This window comes from Blennius ocellaris, assembly GCF_963422515.1.
Source record: "Blennius ocellaris genome assembly, chromosome: 23".
In the NCBI taxonomy this organism is placed as follows: Eukaryota; Metazoa; Chordata; class Actinopteri; order Blenniiformes; family Blenniidae; genus Blennius; species Blennius ocellaris.
The window spans coordinates 6369266-6394380 of NC_137672.1; the positions used below are offsets into that span (position 1 = coordinate 6369266).

The 25115-nt window shown below is 44.6% G+C and overlaps 1 protein-coding gene across 1 annotated transcript in view; it reads right to left on the bottom strand.

The window, feature by feature from the left end:
- Positions 1 to 25115, bottom strand: part of nrxn2b (neurexin 2b) — a gene marked incomplete at its 3' end in the record, with an annotated part of 753200 nt that overhangs the window by 98216 nt on the left and 629869 nt on the right. The window contains exon 16 of the mRNA XM_080519167.1: positions 24867 to 25048. Within this exon, the coding sequence (XP_080375293.1) occupies positions 24867 to 25048 (182 nt within the window). The remainder of the gene's footprint in view (positions 1 to 24866; positions 25049 to 25115) is intronic.

The following is a 25115-nucleotide window of genomic DNA, read 5'->3' on the forward strand; positions in this document are numbered from 1 at the left end:
CCGGCAGTGGTATGTGCACTATAAGCGTTCTTGGAAGAAGTTGGACATCCCGAACACGCGTCTTACTTAAAGCCAAGATTCAATTCAAGCCGCTTCCTAATCCCTTTTTACGTCTTCCCTTGCTTCACGTGTGTGAGACACAACACAAACCCAGAGACATGCGTGCGCAGTCCGAGGGTGCACATACGCCAGGGCGCCGTCATCCCGACGGCTCTTCCTAAAGCGTGTGTGATATTGCGAGACGGAAGCGGTGCAGTCGCAGCCCGGGGCTCATTTATTTAAGAGTCAGAAGAATGGATTCTTTGTGGCATCTCATCTCCCTATCACTATTAATCTTGCTTCCTGCAGGTATCTGCACAGTCGAGCCGCACAGTGACGGTCTCCAGACCGGCGTCTCACACGTTCAGGCGCTCCAGATTTACAGCCGCCCACCTCGACGTTGCTAATTGCGTTTTACAATCGGCAGGTGAGAAACACCTCTTGTCCGTCACTTATCAAAATACAGTGTGAGTTTCTTCACCTCACAGCCTCTCGTCTCATCTTCCCTCCCTCTCTTATTATTGTTCCGCTGTTGACATGTGAAAACACCTGCAGCCCACTCTCATGGCCAAACCTTTTGGAGCACTCATAATCTTTCATGCACACGCACACGCACGCACACACACACACACACACGGATATACTCCCTAAACCAATTTGCGCCAGAGGCAGACGGAGAAGTCATTTACCCTCCATTGAAAATGGCTAAAAAGAAAGGCAGGGATTAACTGCGGGCCAATTACAGAGTTGGCTAAACCCTGTCTAACTGGAACAAACACGTGGCAGCGCTGGAGCTTTCCCAACATGAATTAGCTCGGCCATCTTCAGGAGAACTTGATTCTTTATTCTTTTTTCTTTTTTTTTTAACAGGAGAGGAAACAGTGAAAAAAGAAGCAGGGGAGCTGCCGTGGCTGGATGGTTCAAATAAATGTTTTCCAAGGACGACACCAAACGGCGACAGCTGTTTGAAATTCAACTCCAAATTATATTGCCTCTTATTTTTCCTCGCAGTTTGCAGATCTTCTCTTCAAATTTCACAACCTTTGCCTCCTTTAAAGGGAAAATAAGGTCCCAAAGGACTTATATTCATGCGTATTTTTTGATCTTAGTTGGAGGCTTTAATGATGAACAATGCTGCTGTTTGTTCCTCTGTTCACTGAGCCATCTGTGCTAACAGCCAATGAGACCACTTATTTTTCAACTGTATTTGCATACGGCAGCAATGTCACAAGTCCTTCCTTGGAAGGCACAGTCGGACGCCAGCACCTAAATAAGGCTTTAAATCAGGGGTGTCCAAGCTCGGACCTGGAGGGCCGGCGTCCTGCAGGGTCTAGCTCTCTCTCAGCTGCAGCACACCTGATTGTAACGAAGGGCTCATTATTGGGCTTTTTCACAACCTTGCTGATGACATCATCATTAGAGTCAGGTACACTGAAGCAGGGAGAGAACTAAAACATGCAGGACTGCGGCTCTCCAGGACCGAGTTTGGACACCCCCGCTTCTTATCATAATCCACAGCCTTTTAGGTGAGGTTCTCCTTGCTTTTTCTTAGTTGTTTTCACCGAGGCAGTCCAAAATCTTTCAAACATTTACTTCATACCAAGGTTTAGCTCACCTCATATTACTTTATTGAAAACAATAAACACGTCCTAGAAAGGTATTTATTAATTTCTGTAGTTCTATTACAGCAGTGTTTCTCTATTTTCAGTTCAAGTTGACAATCTGGTGAAAATAAGCAATCATACATTTTTTAGGGTTAGGGTGGACAAACCGTGGACAAAACTGCTAAGTGTCCCTGGCTTGCAAGCTACAATTATAAGGAAACGTTTGTTTGCAGTGTGTTTCTGTGCCCTCGGTGCCTCAGTGGTCAATCAACATGAGGCCACACACTCTGGAGCAGCACTTAAGTTGTAATGACTCTCACAAGCCAATCTTTGTTTTGTTACAGTTCGGACGAATGACCATCATCGCAGGGGATTTAATTAAATGAACAAGTGATGGAATGAGAAGTTGAGTGAGACAATGAAAAGAGGCCGAGTGTGGTGACGCTGACACTCATCACCATGAAGTAAGGTGAAACAAGGAACCGGCGGAATAGAAAAACATGTAGAAAGACCGAGACAGAACGACCGAGATGGAGGGAGACAGTGTGTCGGTGTGAGTAACTCGAGGCAGGTTGCATCCGTCTTGACTTTGATCGGGAGAGAGCGGTTACACGACACCCTGACCTCGGTCGACACTCACCCGCGTGGAGCGACACCAACAAGGTGAGAGTGGCCGAGGACGAGGCCTCGCTGGGGGTTTGCTCCGGGTCGCCTTGTGTTACGCGTCCGGATGACGTGAGGGTCGACGACAGTCGCTCGGCGGGAGACGCTGATGTGAGCCGTGCGGGGCGCTTCTGTCTGTCTGCTTCCGTCTATGAAACGCACCATATTCCGGCGCTCGGAGACTGTTCAAATCACGGCGCGTTCAAACGCAGGTAATGTCGCCGCTCTGACAGCTAAGTCCACTCGTATCGGGATGCAACCCGGGGAGAAATGGATGAAACCAGAATCTATTTGGAGGTCTCTTTTCTTTATTCGTGTTGAATCACCTTTGTGAGCAGGGGTGGCGAGGAGGCAGCCGGCGGCGCTCGCTGTAAAATTCACTCAGGAGCTGCCGCTTTATCAGATGCTACTGAACACGTCGGCGAAGACGTTACACAATTCCCATCAGTCTCAAAGTCAACTCCCTTGATCTTTAGCCCTCCTTCTCCTCACGCGCGGCCGACAGCAAACGTCCAAGGCGGCTGAGACGGCGTTTCCGGTAATCAGAGAATCAACCTGCCACCGTAGCAGACGTCGTTTATATCACGGCTAATAGCACCGGCGCAACAGATGAGTTGTGCTGTAGGACACATGGAGGAAGTTTACAGTTTAATTAAAGCTTGTTTTAACTTTTGTGTGTGACGAGGGAATTGGCGCTTTTATTCCTTTCACTGGCCAACGGGGAGCGAAAGACGAGCAAATATGAGAGTGAGGAGACGCTGGCATATGCCGTTAATATCCTTGTAGAATAAAAGTGCAGCTGTAACGAGCGTCGTGGCTGCATACATTTATTGGTTGAGTATGGGAATGTACCTTGAGGATACCATAATGAAGTATTTAGATTCTGCAGCTGGCGCTTTGCAGGGGAGTATTCGCTGAGCGTGGCTCATTTTGAGAAGAGGGAGAAAAAAAAAAAAAAAAGATGCTCCGACCTTCGATGTGTGCCTGTAAAGTCTGGCTCGTCAGTCACTTTAAGTTTTTGTTAACTTGTGAAATGTAAACCTGAAAAGTGTGGAAGTCAGATCGTGTAATATTCCAGGGCAACAATCACATTTCGGCCCATTAATCGCAGTGTATTAACGTCGTACAAAAGGTCGCGTTCCTTCAATTATATCCTTCGACTGAAGACAGCATTCAGACTGCTTGAAGTAAATCCAAAAGCTTTGTTACAGAAAAAACAGGAAACAACTTAAAAACAGACACTATTTCTTAAATAGAATTGATCTGATGTGAGGAATTAATGGAATACAGTTTCCTTAAGCAGAGCAGCAACTGAGTCATTGGTTCATGACCAAAATAATCTTACCGCTTTAGTCCCCCAGTCTGAAGTTCATGTCCACTCAATGATCATTTCATGTTTCCCTTCACCTTCCACACCACTTTATCTAACTGAAAGTCATGGGGTGTTAGAGCCGATCAGCTAGTATTGGAGACAGAATGAACGCAATGTGCAGATCTGCTTTCCGAGGTCTGCTGTGGATTTAAAAACGTCTTTTATTACGGTTTTCTTTGAGACGTGCTGTTGAAATTCTAAGTGGACAGAGTCACGGCCTCCTCTTGGATCTTTGGCACTACTCAAGGGTGACATGTACCCTGTATTGGGAACCACTGCTTCAGAGATGTGCTCCACGCTCAGGTTTGAATCCTTTCAAAGAGAGATTCATTCTGCACCCAGGATAATGAGCCCGATACCCCCTCGAAGCTTTGAAGCAGTACTATCACACCGAGAGATACAAAGGACAGCTGACTGTCGTGGACTTTGCTCTGCAGCCGCCTCATCTCAGCCCCGGTGAAAATGCATAGGGGCACTTGAGGATTGAGAAAGCTAACTGGTCCTGACATCACAAGAGGCTTTTTGGAGCTTTGCCAAATCACGCTGCGATGACAAGAGTTCACCAGGCTTTGCACGGACCTGTGGCGCCCGTGCCAACTGGAGTGCCGCTGTCTTCAAAGCCAAATGCGGGGCCGACGAAATGGGGAGGCATTGTGGATTCTACTTTACAATATATCAGATCTTATAATTTTTAATGACTGGCTCTGTATTCAGGTCAAATGCATGCAGATGAAGGGAGCATCCACACCGGAATGGATGCATACAAAGGCATAACTCAGAATGAAAAACACCAAACAAGGCTCACAGAGGTGTTTTCGCCCGCCATTTGTCACTACCTCACTATGTGATGAGGTGAAAGCGAGGCTTTGATAGAAAATGCAACATGCATGACAATGAGGGCGAGCTGCCAAGGCGAGGCGTCGCTCTGCGCGTGGCCACACCCTCCCCTCCGCTGCCGTCACGATGCGACGCCCCGGATAACTGGCAGATTAGGGCGACCTTACCTCTCTTTATCTCTCCAGACAGGCATTAGACTTTCTAATACGTCTTCAGACTGTGCAGGGGGAGGGAGGGTGGGGGGGGCGTGGGGATCTCATTTTTCTAAATGCTCCGGCTAAATGACCCACCAGCCGTCACGGCTGTGGCTCCGTCTTTACTATTTCTTTTTCATTTTCATCATTCCAGGGGATAATTAGGAGTCCCGGGCTTGGCGGCGCTGATGGTGGACGGGTGATGGCTGGGTGTCGGGGGTGCTCCCTGACTCTCAGCTTCACAAAAAAAGAGCCTTAAGTGGCCATTTAGGTCCAGTTAGTATGTAGCTGTACTGCCATTTGGCAGAACCTGTGAGATGAAGAAAAACATTCACCCTCTTTATTCTTCACCTGTCATGTCTTTTCAGATTCTCCCTCCGTACAGTCCAGAAATAATAGACATCTAGCTCTGCAAGCCGAGGTATAAATGGAAATTTAGACTATGAAGAAAAAGACTCATCTCATTTAGAATCTTGCTTACATTTTCCTCCACTCCTGCTTTAGATTTGTTTGCTATTGCGTTGGCCTCATCTGGACGAGAGCAAGAAGAGGAAGACTCTGGGGGTCATCGAGTTACTGTTTTCACTAAATAGTAATACAAAGAAAAGAAAAACAATTAAAAACAAATACATGTTTTAACTTTCGTGCAAAGCTATTACTCAAACAGTTTTGACTGCAGAATATATATAAAGACCTAAAAAGCACCTAGACATGACTGTGTTGTATATTGTGAAAGACAAGGAATTGTCATGCGTCATTGTTTTCATTTCAGAAAATGTTTCACGTTCATGACATTATAAATTATGTCTGTGTACACAAAAATGCCAGAAACAATAAATACGGAGAATGGCAGACCACGAGTTGGTGCCAATTTAAAATCAAATTTGTTCTTTTTACTTCTTGCCTGATTGCGGAAACTGGAATGATGAGGAAGGTGACAAAGATCCTGAATGATGACGGTTGTGTGTGTTTCATATTGACAATTACTCTTAGAAGTGCTTAACAATATCTCTTTTCACGTGAAAGACATTGAAAAGTCTGGCTTTGACTCAAAAATCCCTACACTTCATGAGACAGAGATGAACGGCATCTTACACGTTAAAACGTTTGCTTCTCCGGCAATAGGTTGACTCACGAGTCGCCGCTGGATTTGCAAAATCCCCACATCCTTCAAAGCAATTTGAATGTGTAGCTTTAGTAATAAATAAAGATCAGAACTCATGAATTTGTCCCATCACGCCCGTAGTTTTAGAAGCATTCGCAGCATAATAAAGCATTTACAAGAAACATTATTGTGTCACATGCGTGCATATCCTTTTGTGGATGTAGATGTGTGTGTGTCCGTGTGTGTGTGTGTTACACAGATTGTCAAAATGGAGAATGTGATGGACTCAGCCAGAATACCGACGATCAAGCATGTGCTATCTCTCTCTCTCAGGCATGACTGCCCGAGCTAACCACCTCCTCACCCCATGCAGCTTTACCGATCTTGTTTTCTTATCCATCAACAGACACGGCTGCACTTTTCACACGTTGCGAACAGATTTTTCTGCGAGACTACGAAACTCTTCACGCCATACAAGAGGAGACCGCAAGAGTAAATAAGACCTGTTTTGTCATACTTCTACACGTTCAGATGTATGATGTTACTGCAGTGGATGTTCAAATCAAAGTCAGACGATGTTAAATGGACTACTTTCAGATGACATTTAAGATTTTGGCTGCTGACAAAAGCTCAGTTTGGTTGATTTCTTTATAGTCTTAATGTAAAATTAGCCAGTGGCCATTCCCCCTCAGAATGGATGCTCCAGGACCTTCCAGTATACCACATCAAACTCTGGCCACGCTGCACCAGCTGTCTGGTCGACTCACTCTATCATTGAGCCAGATGTGCAGCTAATTGTCATGGCAAGCGTGGCATCCCGACACCCTGTCGTGACAGCCTCCAGCATTGAGAGATTTACGAAGCATGTGTCTGGGTGCATGTTTGTGCGCGAGTATGATGCTCAGAGTGTGAAAACTTTCCTTCCTGCCGCTCCTGCAAGCCACTCTGCCCCTGGGAGACTTCTGTCAACAACCATCCCAGTCTGCAGGCTTTGGCTATATATACATATGTAAGGTGGGTTGTGCTGAGCTTTTTTCTCCGGCCTATCGATAAAGAGTGCATCGGTACACTCTATGCACACACACACACACACACACACACACACACACACACACACACACACACACACACACACACACACACACACACACACACACACACACACACACACACACACACACACACACACACACACACACACACACACACACACACAGCTGCAGACCTGGCAGGGGGGCCACTTGAACTGAGAGACACCACCCCCCTAACCATCTGACCCAGAGAGGGCTCGCTAGTTAGGCTCTTGTTAACACAGCAGGTGGGGGCCCTCAGAATAGCTCGTGGGTGTCCTCCCCGTTTCCGTGTTGCTGGCACAGACCAACCCCCCCAGGTGGGTTGCAACGTGTGTGTGCACGTGCACGTGTGCGGCTAAGAGTCTGCCTGCCCAGGAGGAGCCTGTTGTTTACGCATCTTATTTGCAGTCTGATGACAATACATCTGCTGCTTTTGGAAACAGAGCACTGTACGCCATTACATCTGTTGATTAGCGAGCCAATTGCTTCTGATCAAGTTGATCCAGGGAAAGGCATTACCGAAGCTCAATACATCTGCCTTATGACTGCCATTGTAAACAGCTCTGGGACTCTGCTGTAAGCAATTGGCGCTAATCCATCAGGGAAATGGTCTCTTCAGCCTTGACTATTGCCTTTTTCTAATTATTGAGACTGCCAGCTTTGATAACTGTGCCCTATTTGTCACATATGTATGGATTGTGCCCCGCTTCACTGAGCAAAGATTGCATGGCAATGTAAACCGGCGAGCGGGCGGAGCATAGCCAGACGGGAAGCGGGGCGAGCTTCATTTGTCAACTGGCGTGACTGCGGTCTGCCCCCATGCCCATTCATCATACAGTGGCTGCTCGGTGGATCACACAGATCCAAAGTGCTTTTTGTGAATGTTAAGCCCTCGGCGCGACCCGTCGATGAGTCAAGGAAGGCACAATGTGCGTGTAGCCCTTCCACCATCTTCCAAACCCGGAAGATGGTGGAAGGGCTTGAGGCTCAACGGAGTGCCTGGGAGAAGGTAATTTTCAACTGTGTATTACTCAAACAGGCGTGTGGGTTCAGCTAATTGCTCTGGGAAGACGTCCAAGTAATAAGACTTTCCTTTTCCCCTACTGCTGTATTTGCAATAGTTGGGAGGTAAGGAACCGTGTGCACAATCTTCTCTTTGTCATGTAAGCAATTTTTTTTTTTTTTTTTTTTGCAGGCCAACAACAAACTTGCCCTGAAGCGGCATCCTCTTTGACCTTACAGATCTGCGAGAAACTGTCTGATTCTCGGCTAATCTGACCGCCGAAGCCTCACAACACAATCTGAAATGTTGAAAATATCTCAGCCTGTTTAACATCCTTGGGTCTCAGGCACAATACATAGTTTCCGCCAATCATTAAGTGCAAACAACTTCCCTTCCCATTGCTGGCACCTGCACTCTTTCCACTATATCAGCTCTTGGTGTAAGTGTTTGGCTCCTTATTCAGCATATCATTCGGACGGCCTGGCTCAGTCTCACTGACTCAGCAGAGAAGGGAAGAAGAAAAACCTGTGATGTGAATATGGAGGAACAAATAGGGACGCCTTAACCTCGGCCGCAAACTCCCACTCTGTTTGCAGAGACTCCGAATTTAACAAGAATCAGCAAACAGACTGATTAATGTCTGTGTTTGCAGACTCCTAGTTGCCTGATGGAAAAGATTACCTCTGCTTTCCTTTAATTTGCACACGAGAGCTTCTACTTGCAGGCGGGCAAACATGTAACTAGCACGATGGTTGGAAACTTTTGCGACTGAAGGCGTGTGATTTTTGCATTTGATTGTCCCGTACCAAACCGGATGGAATGAAGGAGCAGCAGCGAGCACCGATTCCCAACGGCACCCCCCGATGAATTAATGATGAACTTCCTTCTCCTCCTAAATTGCACAGGAACAATGCAATGGCACCAATCCTTCAATCACTTATTAGAAGATCCTCCCTCATGGCTTTACTTCCACCGACATATAAGGAATGGAATATTTGAGACGATGCAGCTCAGCAAAAACAAAAGAGCTGGAGAATCGTATTGATACCAGATTTCAGAATGATCTCAGGTTGATGTGTGCGTTATTGTTGTTGTTTTTTTTTAACATTACATGAATGTGCCCAACAAGAACTACTCTTCTCCCTCGTCAGCTCTAAATTCACGCAACTTGTACAAATGTCAGTTTTAGACAACAAGAAGCCTTTTTGGTTTTGGTGGTGGTTTGTTTGTTGAAACCATTTTTAGTTTTTCCTGTTTGACTGCTGCGCTCCCAGCAGAAAGAGTCGAGACCGGGGGAAAAATGAGTGAAAGTGAGTGAGAGAGACGCTTATGTTTTTTTTTTTTTTTCCAGTGCTCTTTTTCCTTCATCACTGATCAAATTCAGAACCAATTTTTGACAAAACACACACACACACACACACACACACACACACACACACACACACACACACACACACACACACACACACACACACACACACACACACACACACACACACACACACACACACACACACCCACAGACGACGACATGGTCAATAAATATATGCTGTCTTGCACACTGACAGCTGGACAGATTGCTACAGAGAAAAGAGAGGGAGGAGAGGAGGTGATGGTGAAAACATCAGGCTGCTGGAAAATTTATGTGCATCTAAAAACATGGGAAAAAAAGTGAATGCAAATTGTTTTCTATATTTTTGGACCAGCAAACATTGAAACCTTCAGCAGCGTGTTAATTAAAGTAGCGCCTCTTAAGCCCAATGAAAAGACACATTTTATTTTGCATCATGCTAACTTAGTTATCCAGCAGTTCCTGGCATCGACTTGCTGAAGGTTTTTTCCAACTTTTTCCAAGCAGAGGTCCTGTAAATATAAGATATCTGCTTGAACAAATACAATTTCGGTATACTAAGGCCCCATTTACACTGCAACATTTTCAAAAGAAAATGCAGAACTTTTGTTGCATTCTGAGCACTCGAAACCACCGAAAACCTCTCACAAGGTGCAACTTTTTAAAAATGCTCTGACTCTGTCGCCATTTAGATGTATGAGGTGGACACTTTTTCAAAACGTTCAGGGTTTATCTCTTTGTACATGGTGGAAACGTGGCTACTTTCCATGTGCATCATCAGTCCAGAGTGTCACGACTCCATGTTCTCCTGAGACTTGGTAGTTTTACCCACCCACTAGTGGACCCTCATGAAAACCACATTGTTTTTTCAGCGTTGCCATGTAGTTTCCAGAGCGTAGGTCTGTGAACGTAAAACTTTAAAGGTATATTTTCACTTGTGTAAACTCCATTTTGGACTTTTATTTTCTAGTTTTGTTTTTTCTTTTACTCGAGATAACTCACTTATTTTATCCTTAAGTCTCTCTGTGGGAGACTTCTTAATGTCATTAACCTAAGATGTCTTCAATGCAAGATGTACAGATCTCAGTTTATTTAATCAATCAAAGTCAATGACACAATGAAGCAACCTGAAACCTAAACACTTTAACAATGGGGCGCCAGGTAGATATCAAACAGTGTTATTCTCTTATTTTATTTCCCTTCTTTCCATACCTGTACCCACCGTTTCTTCCAGCCTTACATTCACATCAGACCAATAGCCCCCTTTTCTGCAGATTTACCAAAGCAATGCAGCAGCTGCAGCGAGCCAGAGAATCCTATTTGCACCTTATCAGCCAGGTGATAGCGCATGAAAGATTCACCAGCGAACATCCATAGGATGGGCTCTGCGACAGGTTTGCACAGACCTCGGGGGCCCATCATGCTTCACTATCTTCAGGCTGACAACAGGATTTCATCTCCTTGGGGGGGGGGGGGACAGTACAGTTCTCCGTCTGCTCAGTGAGGTAGGACTTCAGTCACCCGCATCAGAATGGATGGATTACTGGTGAATTACTACTCGACTAAAAAAGGGGGGAAAAAATTGAAGAAAGCAGTGAAACGTGTAGAACTGACTACTGTCATCCGTGCTGTCAGATATTTCTTAGTTGGGTTGTTACCATGCTAAAAGATTATCAGAGGATTCCATCAACAAGTAAACTTAAGATTTAAGAAATGGATGTAAAAATAAACAAAATCAGCTAGTCTATCCTGATCGGATCACTACGTTACCGTTTCTGTCTCTCGGACTGCTAGAGCTATGTTGGTAGGAGCATTAAACTCCGGGTAGAGCCACCCAGGTCGAACAGGTCGAAGGGTAGAGACCAGATGAAGAGTCAGCTCTTGCACATGTACAGGCAGAATGTCATAAAAAAAAGCAGTATCAGTGGTGGAAAAGTGCGGCAGCTGTGGTAGAGGACCACACAGGGGTCAGATTAAGAGCTATTATGGACAAAGCTGACCACAGTATCCTTGTGGGACAAAGGAGCAGCTGCAGTGAGAAGCTCATCTCAATGCACTTTAGGACGGAGTTATACAGGAGATTAGACAATATAACAACCGGTGAGATTATTATGTGAAACCTTCAGCTACCTGTGCTGCCTTGCTTAGTTTTATGACATATTAACTAGCATTAACTTATTTAACTTAATACTACGTTCTTTGTTTTTATCATATTTGAATTACTAATGTATCTTATAGTACTGTCCATGTTACTGTCACCTTGATTTCTCCACCAGGGAAGTATCTCATATTCTATTCTATTCTATTCTGTTCTGTTCTATTCAAATGACCCACTTCCATATAATCTGTGTATTGCGAAAACCAAAACAACTGTTGCCACTGTGCCCTACTGTGAAAATAGGGTCAGATGTGATTGCGAGTGGAAGACCTCTGTTTCATTGGGAACAAAGACGAAGTAATTAAGTAAGCAGAGCAGCTCGCTGCTTGCTTGGGTTAAAACACTCTGGTCTGACACCAACCTTGATGTTACTTCCTGTCACCTACAGGACAGAAGTGATGGTCAAAGCCATAAAAATATGACCTCAACTGCAATAAACCGGACGTGTCTAATTTGCTCTCTTACTTCCAATATCTCTTCCTGCCCTCTTTCTTTAATCACTCTTCTTCAGGCAACCAAAATTAATTGGCGGCAGACCAACTGCTCAACTTACAGCGAGTGCACTGATTACACTTGGCCTCTCAGATCCCGTTCATCGACCACCAGTGCACCCACGCAGAGCGCCTCTTGTGCCACTTGCTTGTTATATTCACACCCATTTTAACCTTGTCGACCCCAAGGTGCGAGTGAGCCACCAAACCAAAGCTACTGCCATGTTCGCGACTCAACAACAGCCTTTTTTTTTTCCCTCCCTCAGAGCGACATTATGCGGGAATCCAGTCAACACAGAATATTGATTAAAAGCTTTTTTTTTTCCTCCTTACAGTTTAAAAAGAAAAGTGTTGCTCTTATCTTCTGTGCCACTCTGGTCGCTGTTTAAGAGCTTCAGTCGCTGTCCTGACTGAATTTATGCTGACAGCTCATTCATTCTTAATGGCGTTCATTTCAAAACAACAAAAGCACTGAATAATGAAGTGTTTTGGTTTTCTTTTTGAGGTGGTGGTGGTGCTGGTGGTGGTGGTGGGGGTGGGGGTGGGGGTGGGGGTGGGGTGGGGGTGTTTGTCTGTCAATAGCGGAATGGCCGACGGACCCGCACAGCTGAGAGTGGCGACCGAGAAACGATGCATTCTTCATTTCTGCCTTGAGTACATCACCGAGGGCCTGGAAACACAGACATGTGCGCTCTGCATGGATGAGCAGATGTAAACATCTCTTTGTGCTTCTACGGGCCTCCGAGACATTCTCTTGAAGTCCGTCTTTTCTCGCTCTGCCCAAGTTGCTTTGAGCTTTCTTTTCCCTCCCTTAGCCTCCGAGTTCGCTTCTCCTTCTGCCACTTTCCAGCGCGGCTTTCTCCAGGTGGAAGCACCCCCCCCCCACCCCCAATTGTCGTCAACAAGCACTCCAAGATAAATGCGAAAAGGCATTCAGTAAGTGTGTTTGGGCCTTAAGCTGACCAACATTTTATGATAGGAGGGAGGAAAGTGTTCAAAGCTGATTTATTTATTTCTTTTCTTGGGTGGTGAAGCTTTGCTGATTCCCCTCAAATCTACACAACAGGCACTCATAATGTTTGGGCAATAAGATAAAGATTATTCCCGCTGCCAGGAAAGTGGGCCAAAAGTGATGGAGGATGCTCATTTGGTAGTCGATTGAGATATGAACAGGGGGCATGGACTCATGGCGGTTTTACAATCAATAGAAGACATAAGATTTATTAAAACCATACAGAAAGTCGATAGACAAACCTTCGTGGAAAGGGCAAGGATGAATAAGGGATGCCGAAATGAATCGAAGGGAAAAGAAGACTCGAGGGTCAAACAAAGTCCAAAAAGTATTAGGCAAAACATATTCTGTGATACTCTGGAGACAATTAGAAGATGCAGCCGAGGGGTGGTGTTAATAAGGAAAATTGAGAGTTTGTCTATAAGCATGCTGGGAATATGCTCTTCATTTAATTCATCTCCATTGAAATGTATCCATCCGTCAGCAATAGGAATGAATCACAGAGGAGAAAAGTTTTAATGAGAAGAGAATAGTAAAGACACCTGTGCATTCAATCAGAAAATCAGCAGATTATTCAATAACAGCCGAGGCATCAGTTGGTGCAGAGGAATCGGAATGCAAATTGGAGTATCTGTTCTGAGGAGACAGTGACTCGCGTTGTGTTAAGTGAGTGAGCTGTCCTGTCTGGCCCTTTGCGTCCTCGCTGCAGCGAGTGCAGGGAGGCCTGGGTAAAGTGCATCCGAATGGAGCTGAGGGCTGCGTGTGCAGCCGTGACATTTGCAGAGGACTTCGCATCGGTCCTTCCTTGGGGCGCCTCGCTGAAAACAAAATAGGCCCGGATAAATGCACTCTAACATGCTCTCAATTTCCTTTCCGCTTTTCCTTTTCTCTTTCGTTCTTCATACCATGTGACAGCTCTTCCTCTTCCTTCAATTTTTACCCTGATTCATGCCGATCTTTCCACAACAGGCCTATTGCTTTCAATTTTAATCTCCCAGATTAAAAACCCTTCACAATAACAGAAACACTGCATGTTAAGCAATTGAAACAACAGTGCCAGGGCAATGCAATGTATCACCGCACTGATCACATAATTTGCGAGGTAAAATTATGAAAACCATACACATGCATCATATTTGATTGAACACAGAGACATTTAGCTTGCAGTCATACAGCACTCTGGATGGGGACAATAGTCAGACTGTACGAATGGAAAAGATGGAGAACAAACAATACAACTTTTCCCCACCAGGTGATCATTACAGGCAGACTGAAGCTCCACAGACAGGTCTGCGCTTGGACCCTAATAGCTTATTGATCCGGAAAAGCCATCCACTTCTATGCTCTCACAGAATACACGGCCAGCGTGAACTACAAGTACAATGACCTATAGGCAGGAAGGCGAACTCACAGGGCCCTTGTTAACACGAGTTTGACATTTATTATAGACTTATGGTGTGTTTGTCTCAGTATTCCCATTTTATCTTAAGAGAAAATTCAGAAAAGAAAACAACCAAATTTGGAAAGCTCAATAAAACGTTTTTAATGACTTTGAAAGACTTCATGACACGTGTAGTGAAGCATAGAAGTGATATTCCTTTCATTTTCATTGTTGTGCCGATGCATTAAAACCATAGGTGAGTACCTCCTCCTCAGGAGAGACTGACTGCTGCTGTGGCAGATGCCCTTTATTACGCCGCGCCTCCGACCACACAGCAATCAGTCATGTCAGCACGAGTGCTTGTTCGTCAGTCGACCAAGGCTAAAAAGCTTTGTGCGTTGTCACATTGACGGTGGGGGTGCGGTCAAAAGCACAACAAGAAGTCTGACGGTGCTTCCTGCTACTTAAGAAGAGTTCAAGAATAAGTCAATTTCACATCCAGCATGAATTTATTTGTGTATTTTTTTTTCAGACAATAGTAATGCATTTTCTGTTTTGTACTGTGTCCTCCCAAGAAACAGCTGGCTTACAATGTAGACAAGCACTGTTTGTCATACAGACCAAAGTGGAACACTTCATGTCATATCCTCAACTGACGCTTCAAGGGTCAAGTGCGCTTTGATCCTTTAAGGACGATACCCAACAATTGTCAACATGCAAACATGTGGACTGTAAGAGCAGAGTGTACATTTATTCATCTATGGTATACAGTGTGTTGAGTGTCGCAAGGTAAGTGGCAGGTGGACTACATACAGTATGAGGGTAGCACAAGGGCACTTGCCTTCACTGGTCAGGTGTTCAATCTGGAACTAGAAACAGGTTTTGACTTCTAAAGCAGGTACATGTCTAGACTTTGTGGGGAAAGATGAGTATAGTTTACTGTACATTGTGAGGTTTGATGTTAATAAAGAAACAAGGTGTTTAAATTATGGACCTCACACATACAACCCACCAACAATCAGTGCGTCAGTTACATAACGCGAGTACAGCACCTTGATGGCTCAGAGCGTTGGCTTGACCTCTACTGGGACAACATAAAAACTCCTCATTGCAGGTTGAGCATGCTTGAAACAGGAAGTGCCTTGTGTGAGGAAAACAACACTGACATTTGTTGCATTGTGTCACATCTACGGCATTCGCAATTTGTGCTTCAAAATATTCAGAACAGCCACATGGGTTGACACGTCCAGTGTTGGATTCTGACCTTGAAAACGTCCAATCCCAAATCTGCTTCTCAAGCCTCTCAGCCACCACTGCCCAAAAAAGGCCTCAGCATTCCCCCAAAATGCACCAATCAAGCGGAGTGAAAGACTTTTCCGTCTAATGCGTTTGGAGATTAAGCCAATCAGTTGTCGAGCAGTTTGCAAATTAAATGTGGCACCAATTACAGCCACGCTGCGCACTATCCTTAACCAACATCCCCGGTGAAATGACGGGATTTTACTTATGAGTGATTAGACTGAAAAGGAATCCATCAATCCATGTGAAGGGGGGGGTGGGCTTGAGTGGGGCCCCTAATGACCTCTGCACATTCAAATGTAGCCGCCCATTATGAAATCTCCGACGTCCCATCTACCGCCTGCCTCCCAACCACGTCCACCCCACGTCGCCAAGCTCCCCAGCCTGCTTCTCCCCCACACGAGGGGACAATTAATTAGTGATGGGAAAGAGAGGGATTAATCGATATGCTGTCAGGCTCCCGTCGGCTGAGAAGAGAGACCCTGCCAAACCCACCAGGACCCGATCTCATTACTGAGGGTGGCCCACGCTCCCCTTTGCGAGGCAGCTGCATTCATCAAAGCAGTGCCTTCCTGGTCCTCCCTCCATGTTTGCACCCGGGCACTCCCTCCCATCGAGACGAAGGAGAGGAGGTTGCCAAAGTGACACCCATTTTGAGAAGGGAGAGGACAGGTGGTGGTGATGTGGGGGGTTCTAAGTGGGGGGGGGGGTTTGCATGTAGTCCTGTCCTTGTAAATTGTAACCGTGTGCATGTGTTGGAGGGTGTACTTGGCCTCAGCATGCTCGTTTCGTGAGTCAACGTGAAGGTGTCCTTGCAAATGTGTCTGTGCACAAATCTAGCAGGAAGAGAGCGGTGACTGACTCTATGTGGTACTGACAGCTAGTTAGGAGGCAGACCGTGTGTGTGCATGTGTGTGTGTGTGTGTGTTTTAGTGGAGGCGTGGAGCAGAGGATAAAAGCCTCTGCCTCTCCCTGACAGTTTTATCCGCATCACCATCTGCCTTTATCTGACGCCAGCATCTCCCAGCTCCCCGCCGCACTCTGAAAGCTCTCCATCCACCCCGTTCTACTCGCCACTCATCTTTTCCCAGGCCGCTGTTGCGTGTCACATCATATTTTTCAACCTGTAATTAAATAGTTGCTGGAACGCAGTGTTTGGGGTGCCCCTAAAAATAGTCTTTCAGTCACTCTGGCTGTCCGGTAGTTAGGAAAGGAAGACATCAGAGCAAACTAATTCAGGGAACTTTATGAACGCAGGAGCGTTGCTTTCTAAGGCCCCGTTTGCACTGCAATGTTCTGATAGCGATGTGGCTAACATGCCAGGCCATCAGTTGGCACTATTGGTTGTTTTTTGACAACTATATGCTAATACTTACGTACGTTATAACAAGTGAGTACACAGACATTCACATGGATGGACGACTGAGTTGGATTGCTATTACAGGTGACTCTCAATTATAAAATTACTAAGTGCAGGAGAATACTTGTAATTATGCCCCTCTGGAAGCCGCCATTAATGTTATTGTCCATCTACTTGCACATGTGAAGAAGACTGTAGTCTGTATGCACAGTAGCAGCGTTTCCGCCATCGATAGGGGGACAGGCCCTTAGCATGTTCAGAAAGTGTTGTTTCCACCTGTCTATACGACATCAAGGTAGGAACAAGTTTGATCTGGGGAGCTGTTTCCAAAAAGTTGCATTTTCAGTGGTTCCGAGCGCCCAAAACACAATCAGTTCATCGACTTGTGCTATATGTAGAAGAACTACTTACCACAGCAGTGGTGTGGCAGTGCTTCAGCGGACTACTCGGGACCGAGCTGGAGCGTTCCCAGAAAATATTGTTTCCTCAAAGGTAAACGGCAACGGAACTCTAGCACTTTCGAAAAGTCCCACCTTGAGAGCAGTTTTCAAAAAGTGACCTTGTCACTGGCTCTGAGCATTGTTGGACCCCCAAAATAAAAGTATTACATTCTCACTTGAAATCGTTGCCGTGTACATCAATAGGTACTATGTTACTGGGAAAGTGGTAAGAGTGGGACTGGGCGATTTGGCCTAAAAAAAAAAAAAAAAGGATGATTTGATTTTCAATTTTTTTTTCTCAATGCACTTAAAAATGACTGCAGATATCAGATATATTGTCGAAAATGCAACTTTATTGCTGTGATTGCCCTCAGAGTTAAAATGCATATAAATAATCCCAAAATAAAAAGTAAATGAGTCTCTGTCATTCAACAAATTCAAGCAATAGTGCAACAATCCAAGGAAAAGCCACAAGGAATGTTAAAACAGAACGCAAAAAAAGCCCAAAACTGTGAGGAGAAAAAAACCCATGAATTTGCAAAATAAAAATCGCATTTAGCTCCAAATTTGATAATTAACCGATTAAATAGATTTTTTTTGCCCAGCCCTTGGTAAAAGTTGGTTCAAAAAGGACAAAATTCAGCCAAATTCCTCCAGCAGCAGAGTGTACTTCCTCACTAGGGCGCCTCCTCAAAGCAGAACCAGTCACAGTGAACGATGGCTCCCTGACGGTTAATCAGATGCAGCCCTTATTTAATGCTTCCAGCCGGGGCCGGGCAGCCAGTGATGGAGGAACTTGCAGGAGGGCCCGCTGCGCACTGTGCGCCAGCCCATAACTGCAGATGAGACACTTCCAACAGAGATAGCTATAAATGTAACGACGACCAGGCTGTAAATACAAACAGACACCAGCAACGAGTGCAAGACTTCGAGTTTGAAAGGTGCATCTGAACTGCTACAACTTCACTCCGCCATCTGTCAGGGCCGTTTTGTCAGTTTATGAGCAGCTCATGAAAGGAATGACTCTGATATCTGCTCCTTTCTTCATTAATGACTCATCTCTCCATGCATGACAAATAGCGACAATTTACCTCTTGGTTTTTCTGTGCTTTTATTGCTTTGAGTAAAAAGCAGCAACATAATAGTGCACGTTTTAGCACTTTTAAACATGGAGCACTGCTTGAAACTGTATGGTAATTTCTATTAATTTCTAATGAATGACAAAGTCGAAGCTCATGAAAGTTTAGCATGGCATTTCTCCACGAGCTTCGCAGTCCAGCCAGAGTGCAAAACAGAAGACAAACCCGGTTTTCTTCAGTGTCTTTGTTTACAACTCCAGGTCGGGATGGCTGCCTGCAATGGCTGTCACCCGAGCCAGGTGTCGGGGACGGTGGAGCATGAAGCCAGCAGAATGACAAGGCGTTCCAGCCAGGCTGAAATGAAAGGCAACACCTCTCTCGTGCCCCCAGTCTACAAATTGCCATTGTTTGTTTACGCAGGGCGAGCCGGGAACGATCAAGTCAGCACAAAAACAACAGAATGTCGTACTTTTGTTTTGCACAGAAGTATGACTTCAGGGGTGGGGGAGAAGGCTACCGCCAAGCTTTCACCCTCAATCCGGTGAGGCGCGTGACAGGCGGAGGATGAATCTTTACAGCACTCAAAAACAATGCTGGAGAAGCTGCTTAAAAAGCGAGTCACCTGCTTTGAAACCTGTTCTGGAAGTGATTGTGTGGCACCCGAAATAAATGTTGTTGTTTTTTTTGCAGGGCAGATGAAGATTTACAAGATTTGGAAGTTTAAAACTTTGGCGTAGCGAATAAATTTCAACCAGCAATATGCTGGTAGAGGCTTTAACAAAGTTCTTTCTATCTAAATGATACCCAGTTTCTCGATATGACTGGTTTCCAAGGTCGAGCAAGGACATCTATCTTTTTTTTTCCAGAAGCCACTGATAGGAGATTTAGCTATCAGCCCACTCCCATATCTATCAGTACTCTTTATTCCCATGAACACCCGGGGCCCTGATGGTTGGAAATGTCATGAAGATTGGTGAAAATGATGTCCTGCCCTCCCAGTTTTCACTTCTGTTGAGCTAACATCTTGTGTGTGACACTCACGCGGCAAGGGGGACATTCTGTCTGCTAAATTGAAGAAAAAAGGGGAAGACATAAAAGTTTTTCTCAGTCCTGGTCTGATTTAATTTGTGCACAGTGAAATCCAAAGGGCTTCACGGGTAAATATAAAGCAAGATTTTTTTTTTTTTTTTTTTGACAATCTAATCTACATTTCAGCTGTAAATTTTGTAGGTTGCTTCAAATATTGAGTCCGCCTGTACGGAGCTCATTAAAACTTTCACATCTGCTTGAGTGTCAAGGTTTATTCTTCACCTTGGAGACACTCACCGGTGGTGAATAATCTAACAGCGAGGCTCGCTGACGAACTTCGCGAGAGGAACTTGTTCAGGAGACACTACTTTGCCCAGCTTCCAGGAAAGAAAAATCAAGTTTCTGCCAACCATGAATACATTGAACGTTACTAAAGGAAATCTATATTTTTCAAATGACCTCTGCAGTATTCAACTGAAGTAATATAAAAATAATGATGGGATCAATAAAGAAAATAACTTTACAGAGAGTAAACAAGGACAAACTTGTCTAGAAAAACACTAAAATCATTCAAATTCCATTGAAAATCATGTCAAACTATGTAGTGCCATTGTACTAAATTTCTTTCAATGAAATGCAATGTATTCAACACAATCTACTATAAATGGTGAGTGCATTTATCTTGATTTTGATAGGCATATGACCGTGGGCCCAAACTAGCCCGCAAGAGGCTTCAATCCAGCCAACACACCCACCAAGCAAATTATAAAGTTTTTAACGAAAGCATATAACTTTTTTAACAGGGCTCTCTTAAGAGTAGTGGAATAATGCAAAACTAAGAAGCAAGCTAAGATACTGTATGTGATGCTGTTATGAAGGCCATAGCTACATAGCCTCAAAGCCATCCTGTAAGGATGAGTTTGTAAAAGCATACACGCAAAATGGCTGCAAAATAGACAACATAAGGGTCTTTATCAAACAACTACATGAACCAATACGATGTACAATACCCACGGCTCACAACTACCATGTCCATCAAAGCAATGGGAATAAAAGGCGACTGGAAGTGCAGACTATTCTTAAAAACATTTCACTATTCATCCGAGAGGCTTAATTAGATGTTACTGACTCTTGGGGAGTTATGCGGTATTTAACATCTCTGGGTGATTAAATTGAAAGGAAACTCCCCACCAGTCGTTGGAGCTGATTAAGTTTGTTCTTCACGAGTAGACAGCAAATCCACACCACTTCTGTTTACTACCGCTTCATATTCTCTGACCTAGATGACAGACAATCTTTATAGACATATGAGCAGTGCTGCACCGCAATATGCAATATGCACAGTCATGTTTGGCCGGCTCGGCAATGATTCATCCCGATGGCATTTTCCAGATAATGTATTTCCAAGCTTTTTCATCTCAAACTCTCAAAATGTCAACTGGGAACTTTGCCGCACTTTCGAGACACACCCACGGTAAATAATTAGGATGGCGTGAGAAACAAGGTCTTGCGAGGATATGGCCGTGTCCTTTTCAATGTAGCTGCAGTCAGCAGATTCCGCCGTAAGCACCTTTTACCACAAGCTCAACTTTCCATCTCCTACCCGGGGGCCTGATGACAGCATGTCAGGGAAGATGTAGTGAGTGATGTCCTGCCCTCTGTCAGGTAAATGGACAGAAATGGAAGGTGGGGGGTGGGTGGGGGGGGGGGGGGGGGGGGCATGAACATGAAGGAGGCCTGCTCAGGGAAGAAGGGTATATAAAGAAAGGTGGTCGGTGCAAGATAAGGAATAATGCTCTACCACATAGCGGTGGCATGCTATTATCAGCTGTGCCCACCACTTCCAGTATTTCTAGTTCGGCAGGTGAAGACAGCGTCCATGAATGTTTATCAATATAATTTCCTGGAATGGTTGTAATTCGTGACTCTCTGGTTCACCGACTTCTGAATACTGAGTAATGGCTTACTTGAAACATTTCTTGTGGACTTCAAAATCAGCTGGATAAATTCAGAGCATCCATAATAAAGAGGAAAACTCTATTTTTCAAACCGCAAGACCAGGTTAATGGCCAAAGGCCCTCGCTTTTGGGCCCGGAGGCCACGGTCACCGCGAGAACATGGAGCTATTTCGAAGTCTGATTGGGTCCGCGAGGCTCCCGCCCATCAGGTGAGATGATAGGGGGCTACGACACGCAGGTTCTCAGCTCTAATTTGCCCGTACTTCTCCCCTTTCGGAGAGAGACAGGCGTAATTAACAGGACCAAAACACCCACCGTGGGCTGAACACAGTCATTTAGGGGAGCGACTCGGGAGGAACGGCAGCAAATGAAATGTAATTGCAGTGGGAGCAGAGGAGCCGGGCTGGCGTGGTGCAGCCACTGGTGTGTGTGGGAGGGGGGAGGGAGGGGAGGAATGAATGGGCCAGACATGAGGGAATGAGGGAGTAAATGAAAGACACAGAAGTTAGATAGAGGAATATGCACTCAGGAGAGGAGGAAGGCTAAAGAATGACTGATGAAGGATCATGGGCGACGGGGCTGCGATAAATAGCGAGGAGACGTTCCTTCAGGTTAGAATGGAAATAAAAGAGAGAAAGATAAGAGAAAACTCCATGCAAAGTTGAACCAAAGGTAAAAATTGAGTTCAATGAAACTATTGAATGGAAACAAACATCATTTTAGACCTTGCAGGTAGAAGGGTTTACAATAGACTTCATGACATGTTAGTAAGCGTTTCCATGTTCTATTTTTAGGACCTCGAACTTTTTAAATTATTATGATTCCATCATGTCAAAATGTTGGGTATTTCATTTGTTGACGATTCAAGTGATAACTCCACTGTTATCTCCTCGGGAGTTGAGAAATGTATTCTCAATGGCATTTAACAGCACCCAAATACAGTGATGGCAAACAGGGAGTTTTTGCTGCAGCGCTCACAAATTACATTCACAAGTTCAGCAGAGACGTCTCATTACAGAAATTGTGTTTTGTAACTCTGAATGACCCCACAGAACACACTGTCAAAGAATCTGGCAGGGACCAAGCCTTTCAGGTTTGGAGTAGTAAAAAGCGCTCACAGCGAGGTCCAATGAATACATGATTAGTTACTAATAAGGACGCATTGATACCACTTTTTTAAAGGACGAGTACAAGAATGAGTATTAACATTCAGCTACTTGCTGGAGGTTAATACTGATACAAGTACGTATTAAAGGCCATCAAACCAAATTCATACTCCATATGGATACGATATAAAAGGCTCACTCATGAGCTGCCATATATGAGTATTCTGTGCCGAATCAGGCCCAATACCCAATACAAGTATCAGTATCCATGATACTATAGGTATTAACAAGGTTTAGAAACAATTGTGTCTTTACCATGCATGGCATTAGAAATGCTCAATTTAGTAAGTGGCATTTTATGTACTTGTATCATATAATAATTTTGGTTACACTAAAATGCACACTGTAATCTATATCACGACGATGTTTGTCAGTGATTAGGTAAATAACCGGACAGTTTTTGAGATGCTTACTTCTAAGAGCAGTACATCGACTTAAATAACTACAATTTTTCAGTACTCTGGTTTTGGAAATGGGTGAATGGTTGTTATTGCTCTGGTATGGACTGGGGACTTATCCACAGTGTACACTGGATTTTCGAGGTCAAGGATTATGTATTCTAGTTTTGGTTAAAAAATAAAATGCTTTCGAGCAAGGTATAGCAATAGTGTGACTACCCCTCCTCGGTGTATCTCAATTTTGTTGAAACAGGCTGCAACACTACCCCAATGTTAATAAATAACACTGTGATGGATGGATGAGTTGGATGGGTGGAGACATGGATGATAATCTTAAATTCTTACATTTTCGCTTTGCCACCGCTGAGTTTCAGTATTTCTTGTAATAAAATAAAACCAGCATAGGAAAAAAAATGGCATATTCTGTGTGTTGAGATAATATGGATGCAAACAAAAGGAACAAATCCACATCCCGAGATAGGTTCTTGTTGTCCTGTGGTGCTCTATTGATAAATCTATGGCCGGTTGTTCGAGTCTTTCCAAACATCATTTTTTATTTCTAAAGCAACATCAGATGCATAACAACAAGCCTCGCAGCCTGACCCTCTCAAGTTCACAGATGCTGCAGTTGATCTCTGCTCCATCTCCACTCCAACCCCAGTATCATACGTGACGTCCACAGTGTTTACAACTCCAGTCTTTCATCATTACAGCCATTATCATTATTTATTGCTTATGCCAGGAGCCTTAAAATTGGCCTTGACCTTCCTGTTCCACTCAGCCCCTCTCATCTTTTTCACCCACCTCGCTATCCTTTCACATCATCCCTTCCCTCCTTCGCTCTCGGTTTACAGAGCACTGGATGAGAAGCGACCCCCGGGGGTCAACCGTGTTCCTGTCACTTCCAGGTACGGGCGGCCCAAACAAATTGGGGTCACTGGGCTGTTGAAGTGGTGTAATCTCACGCACACGTACACACCTGTGCAGATGGTTTAGCCCAGATAAGTGTAGATCTTGGCGATACTGCCTTATCACTTTAAGCGAGTGTAAGGCAACTACAGGAGCGGCGCAAGAACAGCTGGTATACACTGAAAGCACTGCAGCCAACAACCCAACAGTGGTGTTAATTATGACTACAGCAGCATGACAGGTCAACAACAGGTGTCGCGAGTCACAGAAACTCTACGTCATGAGAATTAATGAAGAAGAAAAAAGCCTGAAGAAGCACAGAGGCCAATGAGGCAATTAGATCTTTTGTAAATACATTTTTAAATGCCTGCTGTCCCCTAATCGGCATTTAAAATTATCATTATACGTGGGTTTAAATGACCTTTAAGCTGAACATATGAAAGTAGTAAAAGTAGAAATGAGGGTAATAACTGTCCCGACATGGGGAAAAAAGAAATTCTGATGTGTGATTATCCATTTTCTGGCCTGAGCCCAAGCTGATTCCTGGGCAGTGACCCATACAAGCACTGAAAATGTTAAATGCCATTTCAAGGGTTGCTTGTTCAGCTTCAAACCAAGTGCTTTAAATATTTCTCTTATTTCGTTTCCTATTTTCGTTGTCCAATGACGACACAGAATGCAATATATGCATGTTCATGTAAACAAAGGGTATTTTTACCCAAAACATTCCAATTGTGGCCAATGTTTACTTTAATTCTTTCAACTCAACATTACTCCCATCACACCATATCCTCATCCCTGTGCATCAATGGCCTCCTCTTCTTCTTCCACCAAACTCTACTATAAATACTATAAATGATCTGTTTTCTCCCCTCAGTGTCTGATCACACTGAACACACCTCTTTTTTTTTTTTTTATGAAATCCCCGAAAAGAGGTTTTCTTACTATGTGCAGCTCCAAGAAGTCTCCCAGTCCTTTGGCGCTCTCCACCCTGACCAGAACTGCTTCCTTCAGCTGCGTGCTGAAGCCCACTGCCAGCCGGTCTGCCCGTGTGCTCGGCCGGTCATTGGGTGGCCAGGTGTATGTGATGAGGGCTCCGCCTCGCCCGAAGATGTATGTTGTCCCAGCTGCAAAACACCAGGAGAAAGATGGAAATTTAAGTCTTCACATGATAAAAACAGAAACAATTAAAAA